The 24,498-nt window shown below is 40.0% G+C and overlaps 2 protein-coding genes across 4 annotated transcripts; both read left to right on the top strand.

Moving 5' to 3' along the window:
- Positions 1-9,482: 9,482 nt before the first annotated feature.
- LOC115671238 (palmitoyl-acyl carrier protein thioesterase, chloroplastic-like) lies at positions 9,483-14,852 on the top strand. The gene is made up of 8 exons (XM_056306099.1): positions 9,483-9,889; positions 9,923-10,022; positions 11,044-11,679; positions 11,834-11,967; positions 12,769-12,882; positions 13,253-13,424; positions 13,529-13,597; positions 14,327-14,852. The coding sequence occupies exons 3-8, from the start codon at positions 11,185-11,187 to the stop codon at positions 14,594-14,596; spliced, it is 1,254 nt and encodes a 417-aa protein (XP_056162074.1). The 5' UTR covers positions 9,483-9,889; positions 9,923-10,022; positions 11,044-11,184; the 3' UTR covers positions 14,597-14,852.
- A 7,405-nt stretch (positions 14,853-22,257) lies between these two features.
- Positions 22,258-24,174, top strand: LOC115670986 (auxin-responsive protein IAA1-like). 3 transcript variants are annotated; one of them, XM_056306065.1, is made up of 5 exons: positions 22,258-22,580; positions 23,120-23,277; positions 23,388-23,499; positions 23,846-23,907; positions 24,002-24,174. In XM_056306065.1, the coding sequence occupies exons 1-5, from the start codon at positions 22,324-22,326 to the stop codon at positions 24,028-24,030; spliced, it is 618 nt and encodes a 205-aa protein (XP_056162040.1). In that variant the 5' UTR covers positions 22,258-22,323; the 3' UTR covers positions 24,031-24,174. The 3 variants fall into 3 exon arrangements, 2 of the variants coding, with proteins under 2 accessions (XP_056162040.1, XP_030448267.1); XR_008815124.1 differs by having other exon boundaries at positions 22,259-22,580; positions 23,120-23,304; positions 23,388-23,591; XM_030592407.2 differs by having other exon boundaries at positions 22,259-22,580; positions 23,120-23,304.
- The last annotated feature ends 324 nt before the right edge of the window (positions 24,175-24,498 follow it).

Here is a 24,498-nt window from a genome sequence, read left to right as displayed (position 1 = left end):
AAAATCGAGCCAAAAAGCGACGAAAATCGGCATGGAAAGCTGCTGTCACGTACTGTTCACCACGCGCGCTCAACTTCAAAAATTCGTTTCGAGCAAACCGTAAGTCTAAATTGAGATCCATAAAATCCCACGGCCACATAACACCATAAACTATCATTTTTATATATATACGCAGCTCAATAACTTAAAAATTAGACTACGCGGCTTTATTTTCACAAAACTCCGAAATTGTGCCTTAATTCCAAAAAATACTCCGATTAAATGAACGTGGGCTGCGAGTACTTATCGGATGTTGCAATACGAAGTCAAATCGGCTTGGCAAGCTTCCGTGGCGCAAAACCCTCTTCTTGTTTTTCCTTTTTTTTCTTCCTCCTCTTTCCCTTACTCTCTTTTCTTCTTTTCCTCTCTTCCCGTGAGGGCTCTCGATCTTCTCTCTCTTCCTTTTTAAGGAGCTGAACGTGCCCCTTTCTTTCTCTTTTATTTCTCTTCCTTTGATTTTTCAACCTTTTGCTTTTCTTTTCTTTTCTTTTCTTTTTTGTCAAAAAAATCCAAATATTACAGACCCAGCTACAATAAGTCACGTCCAAATACAGCAAAATGGTTCAACGAATTCCCAACCTACTTTATTTTTCGTTAGCACCTCGAAATTTTGGGGCGTCTCGATTCAATGAGGATCGCCAAAATTGGTTGAATTTCAACTGTGGATCTTCCTGTGCACCACGAGATCTTTAAAAGCCACCCAACGGTCGGATTTAATGAAACCACGGCTTATTCTTGGTTGTTGCATTGATTGTCCATGCCGATCGTCCTCGATGTACCGGATGGAAAGTTTTGTCATGTCTCCGCATGTTATCTTGCGACCTTAAGCTTGGTGCAGGTTACAGTCACTTCACAATATGTACTGTTTTGCGACCTCGAAGGTTACGGCCTACCGATGTCTGGACATGTCTCTAGAAGAATGCCTTCTCTCTTCCCGAATCCACGTTGCAGAAAGCTGATTTAGTTGCAGAATGTGAGGAAGAACGAACTTCATCACATACGCGTACATGCATGTCAACGTTCGCGTACATGCATGTCCATGCTGAGTTTAGGTCTATTGATAAAGTGGGGTCAACTCAAGGATCGTCTTCTTCTACGTCTAGAACATGTCGCTGTGAGATTATTATCAGAAAGAGATTATTCTTGAGGAGCAGAGAGCGTATATGTATGTATTTAAACCAGAGACTGATCGATCTTTCTTGTGTTCAGGGTCAAAGCAGAGATGTCAAGTGAACAGAACAGGTACGTTTTGTTTTGTATTCGTCATTGTCGCGACCTTCCCGTACGTGACCCAAATAGAGTAGATGATTATGACTGCATACATATACATCATCGGCTCGAATATTTCATTTATACGCACCTACAAATACACAAATTTTGGTCGGCCATAGGAGAAATACACAAGGTTTGTGTCTTTTCAGGGTTGTAGCAAGAAAGGTTTTAGACGTCATATATACGGTGCATTTGTTTCGTAAAAAATGAATGACTTGAAAAATATTTTCTTAAAAAATGATCGTTTATATCATTTACAAAAATGATCAAATAGAAAAATATTTCATTCTCCACAAAAATGTCTAGACATAAATTATCGTCTATAATGAAATATTATTCATTGAATAATTATTTCAAGTGCTAGAAGCGATTATTTTTAGTAAAATATTTTCCATATCATTCATTTTCCGCAAAATTAATGGAGCCATAAATTTGTAGTATCTTGTTCATTTCTCGCGTATTTTTTGTGATGTTAAAACTCATGCATGTGATATGTATGCATACTTACACGAAAAGCATGGGAGTATCATTTCAGTAAGAAACAACCTCCAAGTCCCATAAATCGATTGAGTCCATGGTTTTTGCTTATGCAAGCGACCCCGACTCAAGCAGTTTGCATGCAATTTGTGGGATTTGAATAGGTGGCTCCCAATTCTTGAGTTGGAAATCCCCCAATAACGTAACCAACTGCATCGACCTTGAGAGCTTATATACTACAAATTTAAGTAATAATTTCTCATAATGTCGTGGATTCATTCTCATGATATGTATGGTGTTTTTCATTTTCAAAGTTCTGGCTAATGTCAAATTTAATCTAATAAGAATCCGTTGCGAGTTGGGACTTGTATGTATTGAGCTCGGCAAATTGGATTTTTTTTAAAAAATTTCCTACCCTTATAATTAGAGTTCGGCTGACTTTTTCAAGACTTGATTTCTCGATGAAAAGGAAATGGTTTGCCGGCAATTCATAAGTAAAATGAAAGAATTTTCCACAGAAGGGCGATCGATGCATGTGGAAGTTTGACAAATGGACTACTATATTTGCATGCATGTCAGGTTGTAAGTTTTCCTTACTTACTTGAGTGTCCGTTGCGTGGGCGGTGAGTACATCAATTGTGACGAAAATTAATTAGGCTACATATACCCATGTCGTGTTTTTCTCCGTCCTTAATTGCATGAAATTTACTCCAACCATTCTTTTTGTGGGCAGATTTTAGATTTGCATATGAGTGATACCCATCGATTTATAATTCACTAATAAACCGTGGTTGGAGGAAATTTTTCTTTGACTTTCTTTCGAGGGGAGAGAGAGAAAAAGAGAGGAGAGAGGAGAGAGGAGAGTGGTGATTGAAGATAGCAAGTGCCGACAGAGCTAGTGGTGGTCACTACAAGCAGAGGGACGACGCTGGCGGGTGGTGGGTGGAGGATGGTAGCGGTTCGACAAGGTGATGGGCGAATCGGTTGTTGTTGGGGTTGTGAACGAGAAAAGACGAGATAAGTCGGATGATTCGAGATTATATGTTTTTGAGGAACTGATTTATCAAATTGAATCCAAACCCTTCATTCTAAGCATGTCGATGTGTAATCCATTCAAGGGGAGTAAGTTGACTACAATATCTCCCGTAATTTAATGGGGAGGTTCTCCATCCAATCGTACACATGAACAGGAGAGGTTAGCAACTAGATACTCTATATAGAGCTTTGAAACATATTGAAACCCACAAGTGGGAGGGCTAGTAAAATCATAAATTAAGTAAACATTCACTCCTAAGGTCAACACCCCACCTTTTGCATTCATTTTGGGATTTGCCCACCGTCATACAATTGTACATGATAGCCACTTCTTGAGCCTATGTAAGTCTAAAGTAACATATGTATCTAGCAACAAAAAAAAAAAAAGAAGACAGTAATGTATGGTGAATTTAACTTTAGGGTTAATACCACGAAAAACACCAAACTAGTACACCTGTGATAATTTTACCTCAAATTAATTTTTTGATCACAAAAAACCCAAAACTGGTACACCTGTGACAATTTTATCCCAAACTAATATTTTGACCACTAAAAACCTCAAACTGGTACATTTGTGACAAATTTACCCTATGTTATTTTCCGTTAAATTAGATTAATACCATAAAAAATCACAAACTGGTGCACCTGTGATAAACGGAGAGTAAAACATAAAACTGGCACATCGATCAACTACCACATGTCATTTAACAAATCAATTTGACTGTAAAATTTAACGGAAATAAACTGAGGATAAATTTGTCACAGATATACCAGTTTGAAATTTTTTGTGGTAAAAAAATTAGTTTGGGGTAAAATTGTTACAGGTGTACCAGTTTGGGGTTTTTCGTGGTATTAACCCTTAATTTTATAGGTCATGCAATCTTGTGAAATTGCATGGGCGGACTTTACAAATCCTATTTGCCTAGTGTGATTATGTGCTATTGAGGGTCAACATCAACGAGAGCATTACATTAATCTTATAGGTCATATGGCGGGAGGGAACAAAGTAAAGTGATTATTATAAACAAAGCCCTTTTTACAAGACTCGTTATTTGAATACTCCCTTTGGGGAATAATATTATATATATGTACCCACGAGAGTGAGCACTTATATTCGTAAAGAAGTAAATGGCGGGGTTGACAAAATTGACATGATCTTATCCAACATTTGACACAAAAGATTTTATTAATATCAAATCTCGTTTATTTGACAGAAATTATATAATTCTGTCGTGTGACTACACAGCTTTATATATAATGAGCCACCTTCCGAACGCTATGAGGGACGTGGTCTGGAACAGCACCCACAAGATACTTCCAAAAAAGCGTATAAGACACATCAAACTAATGTAGCACTCTCCCTGCATCATCTGATCATTTTCTTGATGCAACCTTATTACAGAATTCACCTGAAAGGAAACAAAAAAAAAGAGAAGAGGGAAACAAGAAGAGAATAGGGACGTCAATTCAGTGAGTCTCTGGCTACACATGTCAGGGTAAATTCTGTGGGTGTTTCGGTGGGGCATTTGCTGACAGAAAGAGTACAGAGGAAGTTGTCTGGTCTGATCACAAGCTGAACTGTCATCCCTTAAAGACGATGCAGTACAAGGAAATTTAGGTCGTGAGCAGAGGGCAGAGGATGGCCCCCACGAATGGGGCGATTTGATTGCCGCCGTTGCCTTGGAATTTATGGGCGCCTCATGGTTCGAGAGATCATCTTCGTTGAGCTTCGTGGCTGTTTCTTAACCTTTTCTTCCTTTCTTAAAAGACCCACTTGCCCCCAACTATACACAGGCTTTGAACTGTTTGATCGACTACCAGGACGAGCTTTTCCTACATTAATGTTGTTAATCTCACAACAACTTGCTTTAGAACAAATTAGTTGGGGTAACTCAAATCTTTATAATTGATATTGTTGATCTAATAATAGCCCAAATCGATAATGATGCCTATTACAAGCGCACAATTACCATTATTACTCTCTATGTTGTTAGACTTGTTTGTTTAATCTTGATTCTTATGGTGTTTGGATGCCCTATGCTTTTTGGATGTTGAAAAGGGTTTGGATGGGGTTGAGACTGACCTCATTCACTATTGGAATGTTCATTTCAATATGCCAACGAAGCGCGAGTTACCTACTAGATAATCCTGTCACCGCATTCTTACCGGGTGCGATCGAGAAGCCTCAAGACCAACAACACACATAAGTCCAAGCCCGACCTTTCTAGATTAACCTAGGTTTTCCGAGACTAGTAAACTATGGTCTCAAATCCTATAAATCAAGTCTTGGACGACTCAACTGATTGGGATGTCCGATGCTTATTGGGACGCTTGATGCTTGCTTGTATTGGTGTATGTGGAGTAAGTTATCTGAACGCGGTTTTACATGATTAACTAACCCCTTTGGATTTGTATCAGGAGGACTAACATGGCGTGTGTTGCAGCGTGAAGTTGATGAGTTTCGTCATTCACCAACTTCTACTTGTTAAATAATGAACGATAATGAGCTATGACCAACCGCTTCCATCATATAACAGCCTTCTCATTCAGCACACATGGGGAAGCACATGCCCAGTTGCTCAAAACTTGTTGAAAAGGTTTAGCTCCATCACTGTTCATTCTCATCCATAGTCGCCCTTGCAAAACATCAATCATTTCTCTGTTAAATCGTAGCTTCTGACAAACTGAGACATCTTGGCTCGCAATGATGCAAGCTGCACCATAATAATAAAACCCTATTTAGGCAAAGAAAAGAGGCCAGAGATCGAGAATAATTATCAATCACATAAAATTCCTTCCTCGAACTCTTCACAAGTACACTTCGTAACAATTTTTGTGTACGCTGTCTTTGGCTGTTTTTTCAATTATCTTGTTGACATTGGTGGCTCGAAGAACATGAAGAGACGTGTGTGAACCAATGTTGGGAAGACATCCCACGTAACAAGATCATGTTGGATCGCCAAAGGAAGTCAGAATTCGTTTGTGAGCTAGGGATGGCAACACTAATCTGGACGGTAGCTAATTTTTAGGAGCCCATGAAGAAAATCGATGGCGTTGGACTCTAACGTGTACGCACAAAGTCCATGCAAATGAAACAGTTGAGCTACTTTTTGTTTAATGCGGGATCTCCATGCTGCGGTTCAAAATTTATCAATTTAATATTTACTTTGCTTCTCTTCCCAGGCTCCTGAATTTTCCATTGACAAAGCCAAGCCGACAACATATAAAATCAAGAAAAAAAGACACAAAAAAATTCGAACTATGCCCACCGTGACACAATTACCACGAACTTTTTTATCGTGCATAAAATATCCCAAACTATGCCCACCTTGACACATTTCTCTTAAAAATTTTCTTGTAATATAAAAACCCCCCAAACTTCTATTTATGTTGCACATTTACCTTCCGTCAATGTTCCTTCAGATGATTTTTCAGCAAAAATAATGTTATTTTTATTTCACTTAAGTTACATGGGCACCGTGTCAACACTGTTTGTTTTCTAACGTACTTGTATGCAAATTTAATAATGATTCTCATTGATAGAATTTTGACAGATGGTCAATATGTCACATAGGTTCAAGTTTGGGATTTTTAGTGTCACAGAAAATTTGTTTAAAGTAAATATGTCACAGTAAGCACAGTTTAAGATTTATGATAATTTTTTTCCCTAAAATCAATATATAAGAGAAAACAGGAAAAAAAAACTTAAAAGATTTTGGATGTGGGGTTTGATTCAGATGGCTTGTGTTGTTCATGGACGTGGACGGAAGGATAGTTATGATCATGCACCTAACACCTTTAAACATTCATGGGATAAATAGTACCACTTATAATTGACATGCATATTTACATAACTTGGGTTTTATTCAAGATGATTATTCTCAAAACATTAGCATAAGGAAATTAGATATAACAAATATGTTTATTAACGTATATTACTTAATAAACTCGAAATACGGTAAATTAAATCTTTTTTGAATAACAATTTCAGCATTTTTTTTTTTGGGTACTGGAGAAAGAAATTGCTACTTGAATTCCTATTCTACGCTATTTGTGAAATTCTTAGCTTAGTTAATTAAAGATGTTATTTAGACAACCCTTTCTGCACAATTTAAGAAAACCGCGTATTATTCTAAAACCAAGTTCCATCCGCATGCACATCAAACGTAGTTGAGTGAAAAATCAAGATTTCAAACGAAGATGTGGATAATCAATTTCCTTCGTCTTTTAAGGATGCATTTGATGATTCGGCTCGAAGAGAAAAAAAGTTTACAATGCTTCGATTTTTCCATTCCAACATCATTGTACCAACATGCATGTCAATTTCAATACCAATATTAATGCATGATTTGGACATAACCTTTTACGTGTCCAACTGCTTTTTAATCTCCACGAATGGTGCTCGTGCAAAAGTCAAGAGCAATTTACTTACAGCTGCTTTCCTCTCATCCTTGAAGTCATCACCTTTGCCTGCTTGCATTAAGTTTTTAAAAGCTATAATGTTTATACTTGTCTAGAAGTCATCACCAAACTCTGAGAATTCCTAAACCTGTTATTTTATATGCCATTTTTTTCAGTTGGATTTCATCGAAAAGAAAAAAGTTCAGTGCTAGTTAGACAAATATATAAATACATATTTTTTTAGTCACCGACTATCGTTTATCTTTTTTTGTTTTCTAAAACAAACCTTCCATTGTATTAAAGAAGTTCAAATATTATATAGAGAAACTGGAGGCTACATCAACATGATAAATTAAAGAAGACTCCGCTAATATTATATTTTTAACTCTACATGGGAGATCAATAAAAAGGAAAGATGGTGCAGTTTCTAACCGATAAAAAGCTCATTTTGCAAGCTCATGAGCAACAATATTATTAGTTCTACTTGTCTAGTTTGAACTCCATCTAGGGTTGTTGTTAAGTAACAAGCGAGAGCCTGAGACAAAATAATGAATACACCAAGGGCAAAGGCTTTGTCTTGGCAAAAGTTTGTCTTGGCAAAAGCGAGAGCCTGAGACAAAATTTGTTTAATTTGATGATTAAATAAAGTAGTTTTGGAATCATGATTGTTCAGCAAATTATGGGAAATAAAAGGAGCCTGGTAATCTGAATTTCTTTGGCCAGATGGACTCTATGCTTGTTCGATGCGTGGGAACATTGCTTGGGAATCGATGGAGCATTATTCTCGATGGAGCATTATTCTCGAGCTTTTTGACAAATGATAAATAAATGATCGAACGAATCAATTGTTTCCATGATAATTTTCATTTATTTAGTTGCGTTATCTTTTAATTTCACGTAAATGGTAAATAATATAAATAATTCAATCAGACGAATCGCTGACCTATTTTCCTCATTAGTGACATAATATTAGATTTTAACTAAATACAAAAACTAGTATAATCATTATCTAATAATTAAATAAAATTGCGATAGTATTTGAGATAATTACATGACGATTATGTGAAATCTCTCGCTTCTTGAAATTCGATTTAAATCTTTCTCGATTTTACAAAGATTTATACTCCCTATTTAGGAAAAAAAAAACCTAACGTTCGAATATCATTCCTTTCTCTACTTATATTCTTATACGACTCTTTCGACTATTTTCTCTTTAGTCGGTACAAATAAAATATTATAAAATCGTCGAAGAGAAAAAAAAATAATTGTCACGAGTGGGATTAAGAATCGATCCATATATTCGAGATTGATCTGTGAAACAATTAGATTTCAACGCCACTCATAATTAGATCTCAATCCGACAGATGGAGAAGATGCCTAATTATGCCAAAAATAAACGCAATCTCCATTGCAAAATCGAATAACAAAAAAATTGATGGAAGAATATCCCTCAATAGATTTTGGGAGTAATAATAGTAATTAGTGAACAACCCAATTTAAACCCCGCATTGTGCTTTGCAAAGAAAAGAAAAGAATCAAATCAAAAAAAGGGAAAATGACAAAAATGATTTTTAATTTCGCTTTAATGTGCAATGTCGTTCTTGAAAACTATTGATAAATATTCAATTTAGTCTTCAGTTTGTTTAAACGACAAATCAGACGTTACTTGATGACGCGGATTATGATACGCTAAGTAGGAAAATGAAGAGTTAGCATGTCCATCTACTTTGAAAAAGAAAAAAAAAACCAATTAAGGGTCTAAATAAGCCCTCTACCTCGACATCGACGGCTCTTCTTTCTTGAAATCAAGCCTAATGGATGGACTGCTCGGAGCCTCACGGACGGGGATGGTTCGATGGGGGCCGAGGTCGATGCCGGCTGCCGGAGGGCGCGCAACCTAAAATATGGGCCCCCTCCTCGGGCAGGTGAAGACGTCGAGTCCATGAAGGATGGCATCGAACGTCTCCGTACAGTCTAGGGACCAGATCGGACATTTAGCAATAATAACTCGAGGACCACATGACCGAAAGAATCAAAAGCCCGGGGAAACGGGCACCGCACATCTAGCCGAATTTCGGGTACGTTCAGTTTACGTGGCGTGTCCCTTGGATGAAAAGGGGACGGAGTGAAAGGGGAAGGAGAGAACGCAAACGAAAACTTCGAAAGGGAGGCGGGACGAGGGGGCCATGCATGGGCGAGGGTGCGGGAAGGGGAGAGAGATGGCTATAAATACTTGAAAAGCCGCTCAACAACAGCCCATTGTACATCCACTCCCAATTTGCTGGCCACTCAATCCCATCTCCCTTTCTCTTTCTCTCTCTCTCTGTCTAGATCTCCTTCGTCTTTCTTGGGCTTCGGCGAAATCAAACCTCCCCCATATACATCTATATAGTTTAAAGGGGAAGCGTCCGAATTCCGAAACGGCAACCGGAGCCGAAGGAGAGAGAGAGAGAGGCAGAGGCAGAGGCAGAGAGAGATTTGAAAAAAGCAGAGAGGAAACAGAGAGCTGTGAGGAGGCGCAGGGGAGAGAGAGCAGAGAGAAACAGGGGAATCGATTGGCTCCAGAAGTAACGGCGGAAAAACAGAGACGCGTCTGCGAGGGGAGGGGAGGAAGAAGAAGAAGAAGAAGAGGACGGGAGGAGGAGGGGTGTTTTCCTCCGTTTTTGTCTCGCCTTCGGATCTGACCATGTCCCTTTAGAGCCCTCCCACCCTGCGGTTCCCACGTCCCCCCACCTCGCATTTGGGTTCTCTCGTTCCGTCCTCCTTTCGCATTCGCCTGAGCTTGGGTTGAGATCGAGGTACGATCTCTCTCTCTCTCTCTCTCTCTCTTGTTCTCGTTCTTTTTCCTCGGGTTTTCTTTCGTCTCGTTTTGTGTTTTGATCTCGAGCGCTTGGACCGCTCGGGAACCTGAGGTACGGAGATAGCATGTTGCCATTTCGTTGACCGCTCGTTGGTGTCAGCGAACCTGGCTTTCGTTTGTTTCCTCTCTCTCTCTCTCTGTCTCTGTGTCCTGTTCGTGTTCGGTGCGGAGATGGATGATATGGCGCCGAGCGTACGCCTTCTTCTTCGCTTCGTTTCTTCGGTTTTATCACCGCCTGAATCTAGGCATTTTTTTATCTTTGTTTTCCGAGGTCATATATTGCATTAGGCACGAAAACTCCGAATTCCCATGTTAGTTTTCCAGGTTTTAAGGCCAGATCTACTCGTCTTTGTACTTTTCCTTTTTCTTTTAGCTTTGCAGCATGCCGTATTGCTATTATTTTCCAAAGGTCGTATCTCTGGTCCGTGTCTGTAATGTGTTTAAATTTTTTCGCCTTCTTTCTTCTGCTTTGTCGATGCGGGGATTCCATTTTTGCATTTTGCTGGGCACAGTTTTGCAATGGACACAAGTTTGAGATTGAAGCAGCAATTTGGCTGCGTTGTGTGCTTCCTGTGGAAGTATAGAAGATAAGATTTTTCGAAGAAGATGTCTGTCCGTAACTACGGAAGCTTTACAACTGAGCAGGGATTTTTCCTACTCTCTGAAAGAATGCTGTTTTTAAGGGAATTTGGTCGAACTGTTCTAACCCACAATGCCGAATGATTTGTTCGCGTTAGTCTCAGTACATTAACCCATTCTCAAGCCAGAATTTACTGCCTTTTCTAGCAGTTCTCATTTTAATTCTGATACCGGGATTTCACCCACAGATTGAATTGATTCTATGTCTCTCTTTGTCGGTAGAATGTGTTTGGTCGGGACCATCACTTGATTTATTAGTATTGGTTTTGTCAAATCGTCTTAAATTGTAATGGTGATGGCTTTTTTGACCTGTCTTGCAGCGGAACAATGGCTCCTTGTGATACCTTCCGTTGAGGTTTTGCTTCATTGGCCCCCATAAATTATTGTGCTCTCGTGACAGACCATCCAGCTGAAGCGCTGCTTTGATTTTTTTTTGGGCAAGTAAGCTGTATAGTGTCACCATGGTTGCCACGGCTACAACTTCTGCTTTCTTCGCAGTTCCTTCGCCAGATTCCATTGCCAAGACCACCAGACCGGGGAATGGGGTGGCAAGTGTGGGGCCAATGAAGTCGAAATCTGCTTCCGGTGGTTTGCAGGTGAAGGCCAATGCACAAGCCCCTCCTAAGATAAATGGTAGCTCTGTCGGTTTGACGACATTTCCAGACAGTGTGAAGATCGAGGATGGGACACCATCACATCCCCCAAGGACCTTTATTAACCAGTTGCCCGACTGGAGCATGCTTCTCGCCGCTATCACAACCATCTTCTTGGCAGCAGAAAAGCAATGGATGATGCTTGACTGGAAACCAAGACGACCGGATATGCTAATGGATCCATTTGGTCTTGGGAGAATTGTTCAAGATGGTCTTGTGTTCAGGCAGAATTTTTCTATCAGATCTTATGAGATAGGTGCTGATAGGACGGCATCTATAGAGACGCTGATGAATCACTTACAGGTATGGACGTAATTTACAATCCGAAACAGTAATTTAGGATGTTCAGTTCATTTACTTATGCAGGCCAACAAGCATGTTTTTTTTTTAGTAAAGCTACTATTCAGCAGGCTGCTATTTGTCTTTTGCATGAGACTTTTTTATCCTTTCCTTGCAGGAGACGGCTCTTAACCATGTTAAGACTGCTGGACTTCTTGTTGATGGCTTTGGTTCTACCCCGGAGATGAGCAAAAGAAACCTCATCTGGGTTGTTACTAAAATGGAGATTTTGGTAGATCGGTATCCCAGCTGGTAAGCAAGATATCTACGACAAAAAAAATATAAGATGCATTCTTGGCTTGGTTTTTTGATGCATTTCGTGACTCATGATATTCTTGTTGCTAAGGGTTGATCTTTTACAGCATTTTTAAGCCTTGGGATTAAGAAAGTGACAGTGTGCCATAACGTACATTTAGCCTAAGCTAGTTTAAAGTAGTGATGATTAACCGTGCGCAACTGCCTCCATGTAATGGAGGATGATATGCTATGTTTTGACATGTTGCATGTGAATGGGGAGTTAGCTTACCTTTCCAATGACTTTTTTAAGCTATAACCCATACTACAGTTTTCATGTACGTCTGAAGCATTGGACAGGTTTAAGGTCAAGCCAATTTGTTAGTCTTGACCTTAAGATGTAAGGTGCTTTTGGATTTTGAATGTTAACACTTGTGAGACCGCAAAATTTGGGGCTTAGTTGGTGACATGTGCTAGTACGTATTCTACATGGTTTTAGATGTCCATTTTTTCATATTACCTATAAGTTTTAGTTGTGCACAAGTTTGCATCTCTCTAATGTCGAAACACCTGATCATTCTGTTGTAAATGTTAAATTTTTGAAGTTTGGCGACGTTCCTGAAGATGGGTCCATATGTAGTATTAGGAGACTAGTGACCGCCATACTGTTTTTGGCAAGTAAAGACTAGTACCATCGGAGTTGATTGTTGTAACCAAGAATCATGGGTTCTATGTGATGCATGAGAAGGTTCGATGTGAAGTGGTTTTTGGGTTAATATGAGCAAATGACAACTTATTGCATGTTTGTATTGCTTGCAGGGGAGATGTCGTTCAAGTAGATACATGGGTTTGTGGGTCTGGAAAGAATGGCATGCGGCGAGATTGGCATGTCCTTGATCTGAAAACGGGAGAGACTCTTACAAGAGCCTCCAGGTACGAATTTCTGGAATAAATACAATTTGACTTGGCCTTTTCAATGACTTGAGTTTCCATAATTGATGGAAAAAAAAGCCTGTTAATTTATAAATTAATTTCAGCATTCTCTAGTTAGAGTCTCTCACAATGGGCTTCATTACTCCATAATTTTTTTTTTTTTGCACTTTTAGCATAGATATTTCCTTTCCACATCATGCTTTTAAACCGGCCTTTGTAATCGATAATTTATTTGAGAGATGTACACAACAATTGAACAGATGAGCAACTAATATTTTTGCTTCTCCTCTGAGGAATTTGAATTGTATGATTGGCTGTGTTAATACAATAACGTGTGCATCTTTTGGTATTTCTGGGTTGATATCTGCAGTGTGTGGGTGATGATGAATAAACATACAAGGAGATTATCAAAAATTCCAGAAGAAGTTCGGGGAGAAATAGAACCTTATTTTATGAACTCTCCTCCTGTGGTAGCTGAGGACAATAGGAAGTTACCGAAGCTGGATGAGTGCACTGCAGATTTCGTTCGATCAGGTTTAACTGTAAGTGCACATCTTCTTTGTAGAATTCAACTGTAGCTTACATTTACTGGCAATCGTGTTTAAAAGTGGTAACATTTCTTCATTCTCGTGTCTACTTTATGCAGCCTAGGTGGAATGATTTAGATGTCAACCAGCATGTCAACAATGTGAAGTACATAGGCTGGATTCTTGAGGTATTACTTAAAGCGTAATAAGCCCCTATTTTGCCCCATCTCTCCTGTCTCTCCTTTTACGTCTAATTGTCTCAATAATAATCAATGAATGTTATCCAGTGTCCTATTTGTCCTGGAAGAATTAGCGTATTATCTGTACTCAAATCCGGATAAGGATAATGTTTGACTGCCATCTGCTTTGCTGTCCAAATAGATTAATGGGGATTGGTTCTGTCATCAATAACATACGTTAACGGCGGTGCACAGCATATCTGTATGCATACTTTGCATAGCTGTCCATGTTTCAGTTGGTAGCACCATTTTTGTTGCATTTCTATTTTGATGACAATGGGGCTCTCATTTGACACATGATTAGGAACCTTTTGATTGCTAAGCACATGGGGCTCCCACAAATGTTCCCGAGATCAATAAATTAATAGAAAATAAGTGAGAAGTGCCTTTGTGGATGTATTCTCCTGGAAGCTACCCTCCTTTCTCAAAAGTGGAAGAGAAAAAGGATTAAAGAACTTTTCTTACATCAGCTTTGCGTTGGCAGCATATTTTTCTAACAAGTTAGTGCCGCAGGGTCGTATTTTATAGTGTCCCAGTTCATCTGTTGCTAATTTTGTTCTTTGGAGATTTTGTTTTTTGCCGTACTTGTTGCCTATGAAACGCATCTCTTGTGCAATAATCTGTTGATGGGAGATTTACTTGTTCCATCTACCAACGGGTTCGTGGTGCTAATTGCAGAGTGCTCCACTGCCCATTTTAGAGTCTCATGAACTCTCTGCCATAACCTTGGAGTACCGGAGGGAATGCGGGAGGGACAGCGTGCTGCAATCCCTGACTGCTCTTTCTGGCAACTGCGTCGATGACCTTGAAAACTCTGCTGAAGTCGAGTGCCGGCACTTGCTTCGGCTTGAAAGTGGGGCTGAAATTGTGAGGGCCAGGACTGAGTGGAGGCCGAAACCTGCCAATAACCCAGAAACGGCGGGTGAAGTTTCGGCAGAAAGCGCTTGATGTCTGGTTCGAGGTCTCCTGAGCTTGCCAGTAGTTCGCTGCCTATATTTCCCGTGTAGAAATTCTTGCTCTTGCTCGTGCTCGTGCTCATGCTTGTGTCTCCAGATCTATTTCTTTCTTCTTTATATATATATATATGTCCTGATTTGTCTTCTGGAGGGAAGGAAGATAAGATTGAACAATATTGTAATCCCCCCCTGTAATTAGCTTTGCTCGGCCTCCATATGTTTGTTCTGCTCTCTCAACCTTCATGCAAGCTCCTTGAAACATTTGCGTCAATATGCCGGGGTAGTAAATCCGATTCCCGATACGTCCTTGTCGCCATTTTCTTGGTTGGGCAAGCCAGATATGTGCTTATCTTGCTGTGTGAATGGAAGAAGAACCACTCTTGTTTGTGATCCTAGACTGAAGTGTGATGGAGTTACAGCTCGATGGGCTTAGAATGGTGGCTTTGACATTCTCAGGTGGGTCTTACTCTAAGCGATGAGATCCTCCAGACAGTGTGTGTTTAGGTGCGTGCTTGCATTGATATTTTCTGCAAAGGACAGTTATTATTCGATTCCCTCGTAGTAGGGACAAATACACACGAAATTCGCCAACTTTACAGCCAAATGCTGCCTCGAATAATTCTGACACATCCTCTGGTTTGTGCTTAATTGAGATGACCGCAATAGATTATGGAAAAATAGCACAAATGGTTTCTGAATTTTGGCACATTGTAGAATGTATTGTGGTCCTTGAACTATGACCCAATGTGCAATGTGTTGTGCTCCCTGAATTTTTAAAATATGTAATGTGATATTTGGACTTTTAGCACATGTTCAATTTAGTGCTTGAATTATATGAAATTATTCAATTTTGCCTATGAACTGGAAGGACAATATTGAACATTTTCATATAGTTTAGGGACTCAGTTGAATATGTATAAAAAATCCAGGGATTATATTGAAGAAATCAAAAATTTAGGGATTACATTGAACAAATTAAAAATTCAAGGATCACATTTCACATTCAACGGAATTTCATGGACCATTTGTATCATAATCCCATTGATCATTTAAGCTATCTGGCCGAGCCTTTCGGCGATTGTCGGCAAAGTTACCCGGTCAAATTCACGTAAATTGACAGTTGTCGTCGAACGTCGACCAGCGGACCGGGTCCATATCCATTGCTCAATTAGATTGGACACATTTATCTCAGGAGCAAATCAATCAAAGTCAAGGATTCTTTTTGGGGGGATGAATAAAGTAATCTACATCTCAGATGCACGCACTTTATCTAAACCGGCTTAAGCGGGAAAAAGTTTCTCAGAAAGAACACTCGTATAGAAATGCAATCAGTTCATGCACGCACATGGACATTCACACCTCCCATCACGAGTTTATGATTATTAAATTAAAGCTCCGTTTGTTTCGCAAAAATAAATAATTTTAAATTTTTTTTCTTAAAAATGATCATTTATATCATCTATCAAAATGAATGAATAAAAGATATTTTCGTTATTCGCAAAAATGTGTAGACATAATTATCGTCGATAATAAAAACATTTTTCATCGGCTAATTCTTTCAGGCGACGGGAACAGTTAGTTTTAAGAAAATGTTTTCCAAATCGTTTATTTTCCGCGAGACAATCGAGGTCTGATTAGGGCATCGATCTCTAGAGACTAATATTATGTCGCTCGTTTAAGATATAAGTACACCCATTTCGAAGATAGATGCCAAAGTACTGCAAAAAAACAAATTTGTAAGATAATGTACATTTGAAGTAATCTATGGTCGCCAGAAATGCTGCCTGTTTCACATAAAACCCCCTTCAAAGTACCTCTCTCCGAGGCGAATGCGTAAACTAGATTCTTACTTCCAAAGCGTAGCCGAATTCTCCGTGTTTAAGCATACGGGTTTTGAAGACCAGTGAGCGCTTTCATACGACTGCCTGAATCAAATAGGGGGCACATTTTCCCAATCCGACTTCTCTTTTCTTTCGAAATTTTCCTCCTCCTTGACTTTTGGCTAACGAAAATGTGTACTTTCATTTCGATGTTCCGTGCTTTAGTTTTTAAAGTTGTGGGGCTATGTTCGGTCACCTAAAAGTTGGATAACATGAGGCTATCACGTCTCTTTATTCGTCGATGATGGGACTCGGGCCAATACATGAATGAATAGGTGCAACGCATAAGAAATGTTTGCCATATAAAACTGGACAGGAAAAGATTGTTACCAGAGAAAATTCAAAAAACACGTACCTAAGTTTTCATGCATCGACTATTTGCATATATCTATTGTTTAAAATACATGTCTCGTGCCTCCGGACAAAAACCCAAATTGAAAAGACCAAATTGCGCTCTCCTCGAGAAAAACCTCAGGCCCTCAGATCTCCTCATAAACCCTCGTCTCTCTCCTCTGCCAAGCGCCACCGTTAGCCTCCATGTCTGCCGCGTCGAGCTGCCTTCGCCACTACCCCCACCTCGATGGCCCCCGGCCACCCATCATCTCGCCGCCGCCACGCCTATAAAAAAAGGTCAGGGCCTGTGGCGAGGCTGTCGTGGTTGTCCAGGGCTTTCATGACCTTGAGGTCATGGGGCCACAGCGATCCGAGGTGATTAGAAATGGCAATTTGCCCATGTACATAACATAGTTTCATATGCTTGAAGTTAACTTTTATAAGGTGTCAATAAGTGCAATTTGCGACAATTTTCAATCAGCCATGACATGACATGACATGAAATCTTGATCCTAACATATAATTGGCAATTTGATCAAACTGATGGCAAATCATCAAATTTTTGTTATATTTAATCTTTCGAGTGTTGAAATTGAGTCAACGCACTCAACATGATTAATTAGATAAGCATTGCAATTTATCTTTGGTAACTTAAAATTGAGGAATATATCATGTTAAATTGGGTTAATACCACAAAAAACCCTAAACTGGTACACCTGTGATAGATTTACCTCAAACTATTTTTTTGACCACAAAAAACCCCAAACTGGTACACTTGTGACAATTTTACCCCGAACTATTTTTTTTACCATAAAAAATCCCAAACTGGTACACCTGTGACAATTTTACCCCGAACTAATTTTTTAATATTATTTTTTTATTTTTTCGAATTTTTTTTTATTTTTTCTTTTCTTTTCTTTTTCCTTTCCTTTTTTTATTCCTTCATCTTCTCTACCTTCAACCTATGGCTGGTCGCCGGTTCGGAAACCGGCCAGAGGCAAGGGCCAGTGAGGTCGGCCCCGCCGGCCGCTTGTGAGGTTGAGCCTCGCCAGCGACGGCGAGGACGACCCCTCGCCGGCAACTGGCGAGGTCGAACCTCGCCAGGGGGGCGCAAGGCCGACCTCGCTCGTTGCCGGCGAGGTCGGTCTCGCCCAGCAATGGCGAGGTCGGCCTCGCCAGCGGCCGGCGGGGCCGACCTCGTCGGCCATAGGTTAAAGGTAGAGAAGATGAAGGAAAAAAAAAGAAAAGGAAAGGAAAAAGAAAAGAAAGGAAAAAATAAAAAAAATTCGAAAAAATACAAAATAATATTAAAAAATTAGTTTGGGGTAAAATTATCGCAGGTGTACCAGTTTGGGGTTTTTGGTGGTCAAAAAAATAGTTCGGGGTAAAATTGTCACAAGTGTACCAGTTTAGGGTTTTTTGTGGTTAAAAAAATAGTTTGGAGTAAATCTGTCACAGATGTACCAGTTTAGGGTTTTTCGTGGTATTAACCCTAAATTTAACGACGTAAATTAAAGCATCTTATTGGTATATAGACGCATGTCATAAGATCTAGCATTTCTACATTCTACTTGTATATTATGTAAACTCACTTAATTTTTTTTTCCAAATCCTCCATCTTTAGATTTGATTAATTTAATCTACAGATGTGATATCCTTAGATTAACTCACTAAGGTATTGTCCGCTTTGACCCATCCTATACTGAATCTCACGGTTTTGCCATTTGGCGTACAGGTGAATACTTTCCAAGGAGATCACCCATCCCAATAGTGCTCTCATATGAGTACGCTACACTTTGGAGCGTCAAAAGACGTCTTCGTGAGTTAATTTTATTTTTCACATGTATATCCTAAAATCGTTCTTCCCATATTCGATGTACAATCTTGTTTATTCTTGCCCATTTCACCATCCTATAACCTTGTTAAGGGCCCTTCCTTATCGAGGTCCTCTGGCCTCGGCGATCACTTTTTACCTTTGTCGGACCGAGTCGTTACAACAGTAGTATGATTCGATCGTAAATTAAAAATCCCCGTGGCACTATTACCACCAAATCCCAGCTAGTTTCTAGCGATCTCGCGTAGATTGTAGGCGGGAAAAAAGCTGCGTGCCGTTCCCGGTTTTGCAGTTTGGGAGTCGAGGGGTTTGACTCTGGTTGATTGGAAAGTTTGGAATGGAAAAGGGAAAATGGAGAAAAGGATTTGATTTGAAATATACGGAAGTAGAATTGAGATTGGATTTCTTTTTTCTACTAAGACAATTGAATTATTAATTTTTTTGAAAAATATTTAGTTAGGCCATTTTTATCAATATCATTGATTAAATTTGATGAATATCTCACGTGACACTATCAACGTATAGTAATGTTCCGAGACTTTTAGTGCAAGAAGTTACATTGGACATTTATTAAATTATTGTTATGGTATAAACTGGAAGTCACCCCGTTCAAATTCCAATAGCTGCTTGGAAACTATTCTAGCTCAAGGCTACATAAAGACAGGCCAAATACCTGAATTTGACCGTATCATGACCTTCTCAAAGTATTCCATGGGTCTCTTGGTAGTTTGTCTCTCCACTCGTGTCCTAGGTTATGAAAAGAAAAAATGTTGTGACTTAAATGCATAGATAAAATATTTTAGGACTTAATTGTATTTCAATCATAAGTTTAAGATTTTTGTAACGTTTCATTCTTAAAAATATTGACAATAATTTTGCGATCACTTTAAATATTAATGCATTAAACTTTGAATGGGAATTCGAATAATCAAATTTTTAACCATCATATCGTGCAAATGATCTTTTCATTGGACTTATGCTTCTTCTTTTTGGTTAGTACCACTAGAATTCCAAAATTAGTACATCTGACATACATTTACCTCGAAAAAAAAATTTCGTATCACAAAAATACCAAACTCATAATCCCATGACACATTTACCTCAAAACTACTTTTTGGTCATAAAAGATCCTAAACTTGTACACCCATATGACAAGCGACTCGTATGAAGTGAATCAAACGTGGAAATTCATCATTAATGGCTATTAGAAACTACGCCATCTCAGAAATTCGTGCTCACCCTTTGGATCCCAATCCAGGGATAAAGAGAAGATCTTGGAAAGAGTCACGAAACTTTGGCCATCTCAGAGCGAGCATTCAAATTGTTGGCAACGTACCTCTTTGCAAGTTATGCCGTGAAAAATGCCAAGTCCAAAGGACGTATGAAACATAGCACATTCTCACTCGCCTTATCTTCATTGAGCACCCTTGATGGCCACGGACAGTCACTCCTCTCCATTTTTGCCATCTCTAGCGGCTTTCCTTCCAAATAAGAGCTCCCTCGCGTTTCAGAAATCTACCGAAATCCCTAATTTAATATTAAGATTTTGGCAAGAAAGAGAAAGTGCAGATTCAATTTTGCCTTAATTCCCAATCTCAGTTCATTTCTTTTTAGATCTGGTTTCCTTGCGACGAAGTCGTTTTGAAGAGCCATGTACTGAATTTCCACGTTGGATCCACGTCAGATGAGTCGCTTGCCATGTGCATTTCCTCGTCGTTAATTAAAAAGAGTTACGGAGCGGAAGTTATCAAATGGTAGATTTGTTAATGGTATACCAGTTTACAAATTCTTGGGACATCCAAAATTAGTGCCGGGTAAATGTGTTGCGATATACTAATTCGAGATTTTTATCGGTATTATCACTTTTTTTTATTCGTGAGAGATGTCAATGATACTCAAATCTTTTATTAAAACGCGTGTGCAACTATTAGTGCACAAATTCCTAGTAAAGTACTTTATGGGAGCAATACTAGCAGCCTAGCACACAGAATTTATTAGTGAAAATTCTCTGAGCATATTTCAAAGCTGCTGTTTTCATACAAAAGTCATCTTCGTGAAGACAGACGAAGGTGACACTCTGCCGACAGCCAGGCAATTGTCATGCGCTCTGTCGCACCCTCTCGACTCTACTCCTCCTCTAGAATGCACCGATTAAGTTCTATAAAAATATGTCGTCCTCCAATCTAATCGTTGAAGTCAATGTCCAAACGGTGACACACACGTAAGAGAAATTCTAAGGGTTTTCACTAGCAAAAGATCGAAAAGTAGTCCCACAATCATGGTCGGCAGACTCGACACTTCTTGGGTCACGAGAAGGGTTACACGACTCTCATCTTGTCCGGTCGTGCTCCGGGCGGTTTTTGATTTCTTTACACACCCCTAATCGGCACTTGATGGGACGTGAGAGGGGTTACACGACCCTCACCTTTAGCCGGGAGATGGTTGATGTGACGCTCTTTAGCGAAGGCGGGGCAAGGTTATTAACCTTGAAATGAGATTTTGATATTTGATCACATATCCTCTCGACTCCCGAGTTAAGATGTAATTACTAATTAGATAAAAGTCCAGTTACTCTTCAGTTGACTAAAACGTCACTAAACTTTTTAAGAAGGATACCACAATGAAACTTAACCCCTCTCTCTCCCCACCTCCACCATGACCAAGCTCACCCACCTCATCTTCGTGCCATGCCGTGATCGCCCCTTCCGCCGATGTCTTACAACACCCATTGCCGAGAGAGAGAGAGAGAGAGAGAGAGAGAGAGAGAGAGAGAGAGAGAGAGAGAGAGGCGGTGGTGTGGCCTGATGCGGAGGCTTGTGACGGCGGCGGATGATGGCAATGAAAGAGTAGTGGGAACGGGAAGGAGAAAGGCTCGATGAAGAAGAAATATAAGAAAGAAGACAGGAAAAGAAAGGGGAGAAAAGAAGCAAAGCCATCCAAAATTCATTTTCGATACTATATCAACGTCTTAATGGAGTAAAAATTGACATGTCTTTCCAGCTCTTTCGTGTTCATATTCTCTATAATTTGTTATTTCGATCGCCTTTTCACACGCACAATACCCATCGTGAAATCTCGAGCTGACAACACATATTCGCATGTCATATTCAAGTTTTTTAACAGTAATCAAGTCGTGTATTTCGAAAACATTAACCATGCTCAAAGTTTTTATATACCTTAAATTCGCATCAATTCATGTCCCTTTCGAATTCGTCCAATCTCGGCCTGGGGAGAGTCTGCATTTTCTGGTACTAACCCCTTTGCTTATAGCTCAAGTTTGACTGCGGGAACACCACCGTGCTCAATATTCTACGAATTCACCACATTTTTCCAAATCCCAAACCCACGAGTTTCATCGTAGTTTTAGAAAGCAATAATGGACCCAAAGGTTGCCTGACGAAACAGTGCAAAAGATTCTAGTGAAAAACAAGGAAATTCAGGGTTCCATGAACCGACATATCTGACAGCTCCACTTCAAACGTTGTTTCCTTCCTACTTCACAGTGAATTCACCTACATGGACGCATACCGACCCCTTCTTTCCCACCCCCACGTGGTCACAACCCATTTGATCCGTACAATACTCCCTGTATATATGTGTGTGTGTTGAATTGCAGCACAGCACAAATTCACGTGTGAAGAAGCAGTGGATGATTTGCGCACTCAACAGGAAATGCTATCATCGACGGAAGCAGCCGACGGGTCGTCCGGTTCCGATGTTACTTGCATGGACACGGAGCTGACCTTGGGGTTGCCCAGGGACGGTGGTTCGAAGGTGGCAATCGCCGGGGCGAAGAGGGCGTACGCCGGAACCGTTGGTCTTGGCCTCAGAAGCAGCATCGGCAAGCGAAGTGGGGATATCGAGGTCGATGCAGCTGAGAGCTGTGCAGCCTCTCAGGTGTCTGGCGCAGGAAAAGTCCCGGGATCCAAGTAAGACTCGAACTGTATTGACTTGTTGCAAGGGATCCTAATGTTTTCAAGAAGATTTTGTATGCAAAATGATGTGATAGATGTGCGAGGTATCGTTTCATTTCACGTGATGTCTTGGTAACACTTTCAAAGTAATAGGGTGCGTTAATCCAAAGATTAAAGCCAACTATTCATATCGAGACTAGTTTATAAAATTGGTGTACTAACACAACGTAGTACTCTGCGGGCCATTCTCAACATCCGATAGGAATTTACTATATCGCTTGAGCACCAATTTGATGAATTAGTATTCGTATTCTCGGGGCATCGAACATCTTCTCTACTTGCCCAGACGAAAACTTGATCGGGTTTTGTACAACCTCTCTGTCCTAGTGTGCATACAACGCACCACCTAACCAAGAGTAAATGATGAACAAAATCAAATAGAAGACTCGGTATTCTTCCGGAGTTTGATTAGTTGACTCTAACACTGTCAAGTTTCTGTATAAACTTTATGAGTTTCGATAAATTGACTCTGTCAATCTGCAATTTATGTGAAGGGCACAAGTTGTGGGGTGGCCACCGGTGAGATCATTCAGGAAGAAGACACTGGAGATCTGCAAATACGTGAAGGTTGCAGTGGACGGAGCTCCATATCTGCGCAAAGTCGACCTTCAGACATACAACAGCTATGATGAGCTCTTGAGGGCATTAGAGGGTATGTTCGATTGCTTCACTGCCAACGGTAAGCGTACGTCTATGCTTTAAGTCGGTCATGCTAGTTTTGATGCGTTCATGCACTCACGGTGTCGTGGGATCGTCGTTTAGGCAATTATTTGGAAGATAGCAAGGTCATGGATTCGGCCAAGGGAATGGAGTATGTGCCGACGTACGAGGACAACGACGGTGATTGGATGCTAGTCGGCGACGTTCCTTGGAAGTAATGACCATTGTGATTTTCGGTGCATACTTAAGTTTGCAGGGCGTCGCTTGTATAGATTCATTAGGTGCTTCCAGAATCATGCGCTTCAGGTTAGAACTTCAGATTACATCGATAATCCCATCTTGAAAAGAACCTTAGGGCGCAAGACGACTGTTTTTGTAGCTGGATAGGGCTCCGCAATGAAGAATTTGCAGTAGAAAGTGCAGATTTGCTCTCATTTTGCTTCAACCCTGTTTGAAAAACCAGCCGGCTAGTGTTCTTTCTTTAGCCTACTTGCCGATAATTAGAAAGTTCTTCGTTTTGATTAAGACTAACTTTTGCTGTATCGATGGTAAAATTGCAGAATGTTCGCAGAGTCGTGTAAGCGCATTCGGTTGATGAAGGGCTCGGATGCAGCCTGGTTCGGTACATAATTTTCCTCTCCCAACTTATTTGTTGATCCGGGTATTCAAGACTATTTTGGACGACGGTACAATAATCGAGATTCACGCTTGTGCAGCTCCAAGGACTCCAAAATGCAGGGGCTGAGTGGGTACTGGAAATGGGAAGATTCTGGTCCTCTAATAGTCTTTTAGTTTAGCTACCAGTCTGTAATATGTGAAGCCGTACACCCTTCCTTCATTTATTGAGTAAAAACATGAAGTAAATCAGAGTTCTAATTTCTTCTAACAAGCATTTGCTCAATTTGGCAGGTCGGAAAAGCACCATCTTTTCGACCTTTCCGCTGGATAAAACATGAGTTTTCCACGGTAACGCTGAAACTTTCTTCTATGTGCTATGGCTTAAGCAGTGATTGCACATGATTGAAGAAAGAAAGAATCGATGATCATGAATCATGAGATCAATAGATACAATAACGATTTACTCGAAGTTGCTTCACACTCCACCATATCAGCACGAAAGACCAATTGGTGACCTTTACGAGGCACCTGCACTGAAATTAATCCGGTTAAGGACACAGACCATCACTGCGACAACTAGGGGTGTAAAAAATAC

The sequence above is a fragment of the Syzygium oleosum genome, unplaced genomic scaffold (genome assembly GCF_021117445.2).
Source record: "Syzygium oleosum isolate NSW1041296 unplaced genomic scaffold, Sole_v2.1 Sole_v2.41, whole genome shotgun sequence".
NCBI classification, from domain to species: Eukaryota; Viridiplantae; Streptophyta; class Magnoliopsida; order Myrtales; family Myrtaceae; genus Syzygium; species Syzygium oleosum.
This window is presented reverse-complemented; position numbering and strand designations above follow the sequence as displayed.